Consider the following 12349-nt stretch of genomic DNA (forward strand, 5'->3'; position numbering starts at 1 on the left):
GAATGCTGTGGTAGCCATGCTGGTTAAGTGTGCCTTGAATTCTAAATAAATCACAGATAGTGTCACCAGCAAAGTACTCCCACACCGTAACACTTCCTCATGCTTTACGGTGGGAAATACACATGTGGAGATCATCCGCTCATCCACACCGCGTCTCACAAAGACACGGCGGTTGTAACCAAAAATCTCCAATTTGGACTCCAGACCAAAGGACAGATTTCCACTGGTCTAATGTCCATTGCTCGTGTTTCTTGGCCCAAGCAAGTCTCTTCTTCTTATTTGGGTCGTTTAGTAGTGGCTTGTTTGCAGCAATTAAACCATGAAGGCTTGATTCATGCAGTCTCCTCTAAACAGTTGATGTTGAGATGTGTCTGTTACTTGAACTCTTTGAAGCATTTATTTGAGCTGCACATTTTTAGGCTGGTAACTCTAATGAACCTATTCTCTGCATCAGAGGTAACTCTGGTTCTTCCATTCCTCATGAGAGCCAGTTTTATCATAGCGCTTGATGGTTTTTGTGACTGCATTTGAAGAAACTTGAAAAGTTCTTGAAATGTTTCGTATTGACTGACCTTAAAGTAATGATGAACTGAAAGACTTGGTCTTTTACCAAATAGGGCTATCTTATGTATACCCACCCACCTTGACACAAGACATCTGATTGGCTCAAATGCATTAAGAAGGAAAGATATTCCACAAATACATTTTTGAAAACTCCCATTCATATTTTCCGTTTAGTATAGCATAGAGCAGGGGTACTCAACTCTTTACTCTACAAGTTCCGGAGCCTGATGGTTTTCTGTTCTACCTGATAATGAATTGCATACACCTTGTGTCCCAGGTCTAAATCAGTCCCGTATTAGAGGGGAACAATGAAAAAATGCAGCGGATCTGGTTTCGAGGTCCAGAGTTGAGTTTGAGGGGCATAAAGGCTCGATTGACCTCTTTACTGTATCTATCTTTGAACGACAACAAATACTAAATTGAAGAATCCCTACTGTTGACCAATGACAGAGGAAGGGGAATGGACTTCGGCTCCGAATTTCGGCTTGCCTCAAGAAAAAAATATGTGTGCACGAACATTCAAATTTATTTTTTCCCGAAGACCAAGACATCACAAAATGTCATCATAATATATGCAGGAACTGTTCTGAACTGTTTCATACATGAAGCATGCGGACGCCTCTTAAGTGCTTCGTTGGAGCACGTGTCAATACTGATAGGATCAAAAGAAAGTGAGCGCTGCTCTCAGATCAGCTTTCTCAATTCAAATATTTTAATTATTTCACAATACTGAGGATGGATCAGCTCATATAGAGCGATATTACCACCTATGGCTGCAAATATTGAGGTGGCTTATTTTAATGTTTACACAATAAAAATGCACAAAATCACTGATTTAGAACATCATTGAGCAAGATACACATAAGGAACATATTGAGACAAATCACAGAAAGTAGCCTACATGTAGCAAAATAGAACTCAATTGATTGAACATGAAATCTATTTCAATATGATTAAAAACACCTATAGCCTACTATTTTAATGCAGTCATATCGGTTTTCATTTGAAGCATATTTTTGTATGTTGCTTGTTAATAGGTCTGTCAATTGTAAAAACATCAACTTTGTATTTGCCTCAGGAACGAGACAGACTATAGGGTGGAGGTCAGAGACCTGGCCGTGTGGTGCTAGGACAATAACCTCTCCCTCAACGTGATCAAGACAAAGGAGATGATTGTGGACTACAGGAAAAAGAGGACCGAGCACACCCCATTCTCATCGATGGGGCTGCAGTGGAGCAGGTTGAGAGCTTCAAGTTCCTTGGTGCCCACATCACCAACAAACTAACATGGTCCAAGTACACCAAGACAGTCGTGAAGAGAGCACGACAAAACCTATTCCCCCTCAGGAGACTGAAAAGATTTGGCATGGGTCCTCAGATCCTCAAAAGGTTTAACAGCTGCAACATCGAGAGCATCCTGACTGGTTGCATCACTGCCTGGTACGGCAACTGCTCGGCCTCCGACTGCAAGGCACTACAGAGGGTAGTGCGAATGGCCCAGTATATCACTGGGTCCAAGCTTCCTGCCATCCAGGACCTCTATACCAGGCGGTGTCAGAGGAAGGCCTTAAAAATTGTCAAAGACTCCAGCCATCCTAGTCATAGACTGTTCTCTCTGCTACCGCACCGCAAGCGGTACCGAAGCGCCAAGTCTAGGTCCAAGAGACTTCTTAACCAACAATCCAGTTTAAAAAAAGTACAGATAAGAATAAGAAATAAAAGAGCAGCAGTAAAATAACAATAGAGAGACTATATACAGGGGGGTAACAATACAGAGTCATGTGCGGGGGCACCAGTTAGTTGAAGTAATATGTACATGTAGGTATAGTTATTAAAGTGACTATGCATAGATGATAACAACAGAGAATAGCTGCGGTGTAAAAGAGGGGGTGGCAATGCAAATAGTCTGGGTAGCCATTTGATTAGATGTTCAGGAGTCTTATGGCTTGGTTGTAGAAGATGTTAACTAACTATAGTTTTGGCAAGTCGGTTAGGACAACTACTTTGTGCATGACACAAGTAATTTTTCCGACAGTTGTTTACAGACAGATTATTTCACTTATATTTTACTGTATCACAATTCCAGGGGGTCAGAAGTTTACATACACTAAATTGACTGTGCCTTCAAACAGCTTGGAAAATTCCAGAAAATGATGTCATGGCATTAGAAGCTTCTGATAGGCTAATTGACATCATCTGAGTCAATTGGATGTGTACCTGTGGATGTATTTCAAGGCCTACCTTCAAACTCAATTGTAGACCTCCACAAGTCTGGTTCATCCTTGGGAGCAATTTCCAAACACCTGAAGGTACCACGTTCATCTGTACAAACAATAGTACGTAAGTATAAACATCATGAGACCACGCAGCCGTCATACCTCTCAGGAAGGAGATGCGTTCTGAACGTACTTTGGTGCGAAAGTGCAAATCAATCCCAGAACAACAGCAAAGGACCTTGTGAAGATGCAGGTACAAAACAGGAAACAGGTACAAAAGTATCTATATCCACAGTAAAACGAGTCCTATATCGACGTAACCTGAAAGGCCGCTCAGCAAGGAAGAAGCCACTGCTCCAAAACCGCCATAAAAAAGCCAGACTACGGTTTGCAACTGCACATGGGGACAAAGATCGTAATTTTTGGAGAAATGTCCACAGGTCCGATGAAACAGTGGCCATCACAAAGCCCTGACCTTAATCCCATAGAAAATTTGTGGCAGAATGGAAAAAGCGTAAGTGAAAAAGGAGGCCTACAAACCTGACTCAGTTACACCAGCTCTGTCAGGAGGAATGGGCCAAAATTCACCCAACTTATTGTGGGAAACTTGTGGAAGGCTCCCTGAAACATTTGACCCAAGTTAAACAATTGAAAGGCAATGCTACCAAATGCTAATTGAGTGTATGTAAACTTCTGAACCACTGGGAATGTGATGAAAGAAATAAAAGCTGAAATAAATCATTCTCTCTACAATTATTCTGACATTTCACATTCTTAAAATAAAGTGGTGATCATAACTGACCTAAAACAGGGAATTTTTACGAGGATTAAATGTCAGGAATTGTGAAAAACTGAATTTAAATGTATTTGGCTGAGGTGTATGTAAACTTTCGACTTCAACTGTAGGTATTTATAGTTGTCCACATATTCTAAGTCAGACCCGTCCAGAGTAGTGATGTAAGACTAGTGTATAAGACCAGTTGGAGGCCACGGAAGGAGTGTTGTGTGGCATTGAAGCTCGTTTGGAGGTTTGTTAACACAGTGTCCAAGGAAGGGCCAGATGTATTCAGAATGGTGTCATTTGCGTAGAGGTGGATCAAAGAATCACCCGCAGCAAGAGCAACATCATTGATATATATACAGAGAACCCTGTGGCACCTCTATAGAGACTGCCAGAGGTCCGGACAACAGGCCCTCAGATTTGACACACTGAACTCTATCTGAGAATTAGTTAGTGAACCAGGCGAGGCAGTCATTAGAGAAACCAAGGCTGTTGACTCTGCCGATAAGAATACGGTGATTGACAGAGTCGAAAGCTTTGGCCAGGTCGATTAAGACTTTTTCACAGTACTGTTTTTTATCGATGGTGGTTATGATATCGTTTTGGACCTGTAAGGTATTGTATTCGGCGCATTGTATTCGGCGTATGTGACTATTAACATTTGATTTGATTTGTAGTCATCTTTTGTTCTGATGTTATCCGCGGTCACAGAGAGATGGATTAACCATGTGATTCTATGTGTAGCTGAGATCTGTGTATTAAAAAACCTTTACAGGATCGGTGTCCCCCCAGTGGGACGGTTGGGCTAACGTAGACTAATATAATTAGCATGAGGTTGTAAGTAACAAGAAGATTTCCCAGGACATAGACATTTCTGATATAGGCAGAAAGCTTAAATTCTTGTTAATCTAACTGCACTGTCCAATTTACAGTAGCTATTACAGTGAAATAATTCCATGCTATTGTTTGAGGAGAGTGCACAGTTACAGAAAATGTATTAATAAACCAATCTGGCACATTTGGGCAGTCTTGATACAACATTTTGAACAGAAATGCAATGCTTCATTGAATTAGTCTTAAACTTTGCACATACACTGCTTCCATCTAGTGGCCAAAATCTAAATTGCGCCTAGATTTCTACATCAGATATTGGGCTTTCTCTTGCATTTCAAAGATGATGGAACAAAAAATAAAATGAATATTTTCTTATTTGTATGATCTTTTACCAGATCTAATGTGTTATATTATCCTAGTCCTACATTAATTTCACATTTCCACGAACTTCAAAGTGTTTCCTTTTCAAATGGTATCAAGAATATGCACATCCTTGCTTCAGGTCCTGAGCTACAGGCAGTTAGATTTGGGTATGTCATTTCAGGCGAAAATTGAGGTTTTAAGTAATGCAGGAGGGCAAAAAAACATTTAATGATGCACTTAACTGTTCTACTATTGGTCTGAGGCAGGCATTGGATTACGAGCGTTTACAAGTGCAACCTTAATAAGGATGGCTTTTGGAAACCGCTCAGATAATTAATAATGTTGCTACCAAGGTTCTAACGAGGAACTCGGCCTTAAGATGCTTTTGGGAAAACTGGCCCTGTCTTGCAATGTGATTAATTTACCAGCAGGAAAAAGCATCATGAAGTTTCCAGGAGATATATTAGGCTATTACAGCTCATTCAACAGCTCATCCCACAGCTCATCCCCCGTTTCAAATGATTGGAGAATAGTGTCTTTCTTATGTAGGACATTCCCATGTATGTCAGTAGTAGGCTACATACTTTCCGTTTAGTTTAGGACTGGCCCCATTGGGTTTGAGGTGCACTTCCTTCTCTACTTAGATGTCATTTGCTTGTCCATGGGTCCATGTTCAGATGTAACTGAACTGACATCCTATTAAATCATAGTCATAACATTGCCTCTGTCATATGTCTCTGTTCAGCTGTAAGTCTGAACTGTTCTATAAACAGACAAGGTATAGCAGTGCTAATAGCACTGGTTCAAAGTCCCATGTAGAAGGCCCTATATGTATCAAGAGTCTCAGAGTAGGAGAGTTGATTAAGGATCCGTTTTGACCTTTTAGATCACAATGAATGAGATTACATGGACAGTGGGACCTAATTTTTAATCTGAGATGCATTATACATACAAACCCCCGGCCCTGTATTTGGCCATAGTATCATTATTCATTCACCCTGCAGGATTGTTCTGATAAACCATCTTCCAAAAAGGCCTATAATGTGGACAATGAAGAATTGTTGGGAAATTCCCATGCTGTATGAATCTGAGGGCAGTGTTGTATTTAGTCCAGAAGAGGGCGAGAATCAGCTTCAGGAATCACTGCTTCCCTTCCATTCCTGGAAAAGAAAAGATGTGTCTTTCCTTCCAGCCATTTTGAGATGGAGTAATAACACATCTGACTTGATTGGTGTAGGTGTAGAAGCTATATGGGTGTATTGCTTACACTTCTTTGTGTTAGATCTAACACCATGTTATCAAAGATTACTTCAAAGGAAGGAAGTAGGGAGGAAGGAAGGAAGGAAGCATGTTGTTCAAACATGACCTAGGTGTCCGCTACTACAGTTTTAGTAGTAGTAGTAGTTCTATTGTGATTTTCTTGCCTTTTGTAAGCTGAACACACTGTACTTACAACTATTCACCAAATAAAAATGAACATGGTCAGCAGACATCATAACCAGCTGTGACTTTATTCAAAAGCTTGGAAACATTACATTGCAATACGGAAGAAAAAGAATCCTGCAGATGATTTTTTTCCACAGACAATCCTCAGATGCCACCACTGTACAGAAGCCACTTGACAGCTGACATTTGATCTTCAACACTCAACAATACAAGAGGCAGCAAAGCACACTGGTAAACAGCTGTCAGTAGTAGTTTAACACCAAGATAAATGTCTAAAGAACAATTGTGCTAACTGAGTCATAGTTCTAGATTAAAATTCCTATATAATCTAATTGAAAATTACATTTTCATCAACACTTGTAAAAGGCTCATTTCCATACAATGCATACACAGTATAACTTCCATTCTAACATATTGTCAGTTATAATGAAAGGCTTGCTTTTGATAAAAATGTACTCAGAAAACCAAAAAGTTAACAGGCTATCTTATTTTTTAGTTAATCCAAAAGCTGAGCTCTAGGCCTGCTCTAGGGTAGCTGTTGTCTCCTCAAATATCAAAAGAATCCGCATCAATAGTGCTAAATTAGATTTATTGACGGTAACACTGAAACAATTTGATAAGATTGAAGGTTGATATTGTTTTTATCAAGTTGTAAGGTTATTCACAAATGTACTGAATTGAATGAAAACCACTTAAATCATCTGAATTTAATCTATGGCATGATTTTTATGGTAGTGTGGCCACCACTTTTCAGAACTGCATTGTATGTAACACTGTACAATTGTTTGGTGTACATTCATTTTTATTGAAAAAATACTACTATAGCCAAGAGTAGAGAGGAAGAAGTGAAAGGCAGAATAAATGTGATTTTTTTGTTGGGAGGAGTTACGTATCAGTCTGTCAGTACCTACATTACAGAGAATTCCATTGTAGATTTTTGGCTTATTAAACACATCTTGCAGATGAGCTTATTATGGCTTCAAATGACAAATTGATGTCATTAAATTGAACAATGTGGTTTTCAGATTCATCCAGCTTCTGTATGAAAGATGACTCCCAACAATCAATGGAGCTGTCTACACAAAGTCAGGTCAGGCTTTATTTATCCTAAGCCTCGGTTATTTCTGTATTAAATAATAAACTCAAGACAGGTACAAAATGAAAATACATGAGTAACTCTGTTGCTTTATGAATCGTACATGTCTTAAATAAATACATATTAAAGTTATACCCTTATGTAAATTAATGTAAACTATTCACAAAACATACTGTATATTTGTACATGATGCCTGGACAAAGTCAATGCCTCTTCTGGCTGCTCAAAACCTCAAAGATTTGTCTTCTTTATGGTACGTACACATATTGACATCTTGATAACACATACTTCTAATCAAAAACTTCAGTAGCCCCTTATCCCATGAATTAAGATATCATTGTTTCAGAACCTGAATTCACAGTACAAAAATATACTAAGCCTTCATGAATTCACCATCAGTACTATCTACAGTTTGATCATCATTAAGTATATGATCAGCAGTAGACTTACGACAGTCTTGGATATGTCAAACACATTTTGAGTCCATCCACTCTCTTCATCACCTTTACAAATCAATTTGGCACTTAGGCACTAGAACACTATACTAGCACACCTCATAAACATAAAACAATGAAGTAATGAACCGTTGAAGCGTTTAGCTATTTGTGTAATTTATTACATCCTGTGGAAGGTCCACCACCTTGTGAGAAAGTTTCCTCTGAAACAGATGAGTTGCACAATATCGCTGTGGCATGATGATGACCATCTAAACAGCTTCTGCAGATGTCTCAGTGGAGACAGACATAGTCACTTTGGCTATTTTCACAGTGGTCTTCACACAGCTCTCTGCAGCCCTGTTGGCAGCGATGTGCCTGCTCTGGCAGTCAGACTCCAGGCTATTGTCCAGCTGCTGGGCACTGCCCCGGCATGCCTGGCATGAGCTGAGGAAGGCGTGTCGCAGGTCCTTGCTCCTCAGGGCGTAAATTATTGGGTTGACTGTTGAGTTGAGCAGACAGAGCATGCTGGCGAAAGCAAACACTGTCTTAATATCATCATCCATCTTCCAGAACAGGTCGTAGACCATGATGGCCAGCACAGGGCCCCAGCAGATGACCAGCACCACCAGGATGAGGACCAGGGTCTTGGCGAGCCGGATATCCATGCGCGTCTGCTCAGGGCGCATGGTTTGCACCTTCGTTCCGTCTGCTGAGTACACCACCAGGCTCTTCTGGGAGGTGCGGCTCAGCATGCGCACGGCGTGGTGGTGGGCCTTCCACAGGATGTACATGTAAGCGTAGATGATGAAGAGGACCAGCACGCTGGTCACCCCGATCCAGAAGATTAGATACTTCTCATCGATTAGCGGGAAAAGGTCTGAGCAGACCGAGTTGAGCTGCTTGCAGTTCCAGCCCAGCAGAGGGAGCACTGCGAAGACGATGGAGATAGTCCACATCACGCAGAAGGCGATGACAGCCTTGGTCCGCGTGACGATGCGCCTGTAGGCCAGGGGTCTGTGGATGGAGATGTAGCGGTCTATAGCAGTGAGAAACAGGCTTCCCACAGAGGCTGTGAACGAAGCGATGACCCCACCTAACTTGAAGAGGAACACATTGGGGCTGTCCTTTCTGTGGAATACATGGAAGTCCAGGAAGCTGTAGACGAAGATGACGCTGCCAAGCAGGTCGGCTACAGCCAGGCTTCCTATGAAGTGGTAGGAGGGGCGGCAGCGCAGTGTGCGGGATTGGAGGATCACACACAGCACGATAAGGTTCTCAAGCACAGTGAAGGTTCCCAGAGTGAGGGACATCACCGTCACAGCCAACTGCTGGCTAGGGGTCAGGATCATGAAGCATTCCATGTCCACGAAGTTCTCCGCACACTGGATTCCGGTTCCCTCATCACCAAAGCCGCTACTGTTGCCAAACAGGTCTGTGGCATTGGTGGGGAAGAATGGAATGCCTTTTAGGATGAGTTCTTCATCTCCAGGTACCTTGTCTGGGAAAGAGTTACTGCGGAAAGCAGGTAAAGGCTTCTGGACGGACAATCCACCCTTAGTGAAGTCAGTGTTGATGGTGGCGTCATCATAGCTGGCATCATTGGAGCCAAGGTACAGCAGTCCAGAGGTTATAGTCCGGAAGGTGGTGTCTGCCACACCATCCAGCACAGACTTCATGACTGGGCCTGAGAGGTGAACACTGGGGTTTAAGATGATCTCTGGTTAACCTATGAAATGATAAGAGAAATGTTTGTGTTTATGTCTTAACATTGAACAGGAGAAATTGGAAAGCACAGCAAGAATTGTGCCCTTTTATGACAGTTAAACTGTTAAAGAGTTGTTGTTTCAAAATGGCATTTAATCCTATATTATTTGCCAAAATTAAACTATAATTTAGATTGGGCTTTTTCTCACATTGCTTGAATGAGAAAAATCATCGGGGTGTTCTAATTACAAACTTCTAACTGGTAACTGCCAAAATAAAGGAAACATGAGTAAATGAGTGAAACAAAGTATACTGAAAGCAGGTTCCTGAGCTAATTAAGCAATTAACGTACCATCATGCTTAGGGTCATGTATAAAAATGCCCAGTTGCCCATGATTTGAGTTACCATGACTAGAAGTGTGCGTGTGCGTGTGCGTGTCTCCCTTACCAGATCTCAACCCAATGAACACTTATGGGAGATTCTGGAGCAACGCTTGAGACAGCTTTTTCCACCACCATGAACAAAACATCAAAAGATGGAATTTCTCATGGAAAAATTGTTGAGACACTAGAATCTATGCCAAGGTGCATTGAAGCTCTTCTGGCAGCTCGTGGCAGCCCAACGCCCTATTAAGACGCTTTATGTTGGTGTTTCCTTTATTTTGGCAGTTACCTGTATATTTAATTCTATAAAATTTGAATTGTCTAATGATGATCAGCAGAGGTGTCATAATCATTAAAACACAGTGGCACATGGACCATAAGATTTGTCCTGTTTAAAAAATAAATAAAATAGTTTTTTTTAATTTACAATTATAATTCATTATTACATTTGAGCTAATTTAGCTATGCAGAAAAATTGACATATTTCTTACATAGAATTAAGCATAATGATTATAGCTCTCTATATGGCAGGAAAACGGCTTCAGGTGTTTGAAAAAAATCGAAATTCTCCAACTCCCGGACCACCTCCAGCCATCCTTACGTACTTGGTGCCTCCTCAGATTTTTGGGGTGCATGAGGGGCAACGCTTTTTATTCCATTTTTTTTAGGTTAACCATTAGGAATGGTCAAAGGGAGTTCACTGTTACTTAGCTGTTACCCTGCATGTCACACAGAGAGAACAATTCCATTCCTATCAGATAACTCATGTGCAACAAGAGGCAGTCTATTTTGTTCACGTTTGGCCAAGCTAGGCTATGTCGGAGATCACTAAATGCAGCTCCTGTTATACATTCCCTTTACAGTCATTCTCATGTTTAGCAGTAGCCACAGGATGGTGCACAGGTGCAATCATACCGAAGCTGATGGGGTATTATACTGTTATCTAAAAGGGAATAAACATGTATTTACCTTAAGGTTAGGAGTTAAGTTAAAGGGTTAAGGATAGGGGACGGTTTAGCTAATATGCTAAGTAGTTGCAAAGTAGTAAGTAGTAGAAAAGTTGCTGAAATGTTAGTTGTCCATGATGATATTCAAACGCGCAACCTTCAGGTTACTAGAAGTTCGTGTTATAGGACACCCTTCCACCCTGACCAACCACACTCCTTTCGTTTTGGAATTAAGTAACCTTCTGTTTTATGTAAACATACCAAATGTAACATATCATACTAATTTGAGGTTTTCGGGTTTTACTTTCACTATGTTACGTCTAGTCTATGAGACCAGCATGTATTATTTGTTAATTAGGTTTCGCATTTATTTTTTACATTAATTAATGGGTTATTTTTCCTCAATTATAGATCTACAATTCGATGCCGTTGCTATAGCCCACAATAGCCTCTCGTTTTTGTTCGGTGAAATGAATGAAAAACTCATTTTGAGTGCCGGCACCGTTTATATGTAGGTGCAGGAACTCTGAAATACTTTTGAGCTAATATTCTAAGATGTCCATGAACTCAAGCAGTAGAATATTTGAAGTGCCACAGTCCTCGGATCCAGTGGGCTCCTGCCGAAGTCGGGCACTGATTAGGACACATAAAGAGTTTATAATAACCTAATAAAAAGTATTTACCTTCACATTGCTCGCACAGGTCCCTCCACCCAAAATGTATCCAACCATTAATCCAACCTTGACTCGTAATACCTGACAAAAGAACTATAAATGTAATCATTAAAACAAGGAACGTTAAAACATTTACAATTATATAGAAAATACATTTGTCTAACGATCTAGTTATTCATTGGTTAATACGGTTTATTGATGGGCGCTCAGAATGGCATCTGCTCTCTCATGTGCGCCTCCCGCAGTGGACCTAAGTTGCGGCTGCTGCGATGTCTGAAGTCTCTCTCTGTGTGTGCATATTTATGAAGCATCACTTTCGAAAGCCACATCACGTGCTGCGAAACGCGCTCTCCATAGATTTATATAGCCAACCCCAAAGCAGCCTTCGTCTGTAAGAACAAGGGAACATGCATACACAATAAACGAATTTTGCACTTGGACAAAACGATAGCTGCACATACAGGTACTTTAACAGGTTCAGTGCATTAGGGCTCAAATAGGTTCACATACGGATAAGCTTGTATAAGGCAAAATATAAATTTCTCATGATTTCAATGTCTTTGATGTGTTATAATGAAACATTACATTCTATAATATTCTTTAAATTTAACTTGCTTGAACTTATTGTTCATTAGGCTACTTATCTATATTTTTCCAATTAAAATATTGCTTTAAACAAGCTCATTTGAATCCCACCAGTGAGTGATCCGTTAAGTGTTTTCCTGTCAGTGGCACACACTGAATGTAAATGATGTGACATATGCAGAGTGGGGCAAGGAAGAGTAGCCTAGACATCTTCTGGATTCATTATTTTGATGAATCACCTCAGAAGTACCATGCATTGTGTAGTCCTCAACAGCACAGTATGTTATGTCAAATGATCCGTTTGTATCATTAGCCTGT

At 40.6% G+C, this 12349-nt stretch overlaps 1 protein-coding gene across 2 annotated transcripts; it reads right to left on the bottom strand.

The window, feature by feature from the left end:
- Positions 1-6250: 6250 nt before the first annotated feature.
- On the bottom strand, positions 6251-11740 carry LOC109900646 (cannabinoid receptor type 1A). Of its 2 annotated transcripts, XM_020496365.2 has the most exons (3): positions 11636-11735; positions 11456-11539; positions 6251-9463 (listed from the first exon to the last, which is right to left on the bottom strand). In XM_020496365.2, exon 3 carries the CDS (start codon positions 9411-9413, stop codon positions 8007-8009), a length of 1407 nt encoding a protein of 468 aa, XP_020351954.1. In that variant the 5' UTR covers positions 9414-9463; positions 11456-11539; positions 11636-11735; the 3' UTR covers positions 6251-8006. The 2 variants fall into 2 exon arrangements, with proteins under 2 accessions (XP_020351954.1, XP_020351952.1); XM_020496363.2 differs by having other exon boundaries at positions 11456-11740.
- Positions 11741-12349: the final 609 nt, after the last annotated feature.

The sequence above is a fragment of the Oncorhynchus kisutch genome, linkage group LG12, assembly GCF_002021735.2.
Source record: "Oncorhynchus kisutch isolate 150728-3 linkage group LG12, Okis_V2, whole genome shotgun sequence".
NCBI classification, from domain to species: domain Eukaryota; kingdom Metazoa; phylum Chordata; class Actinopteri; order Salmoniformes; family Salmonidae; genus Oncorhynchus; species Oncorhynchus kisutch.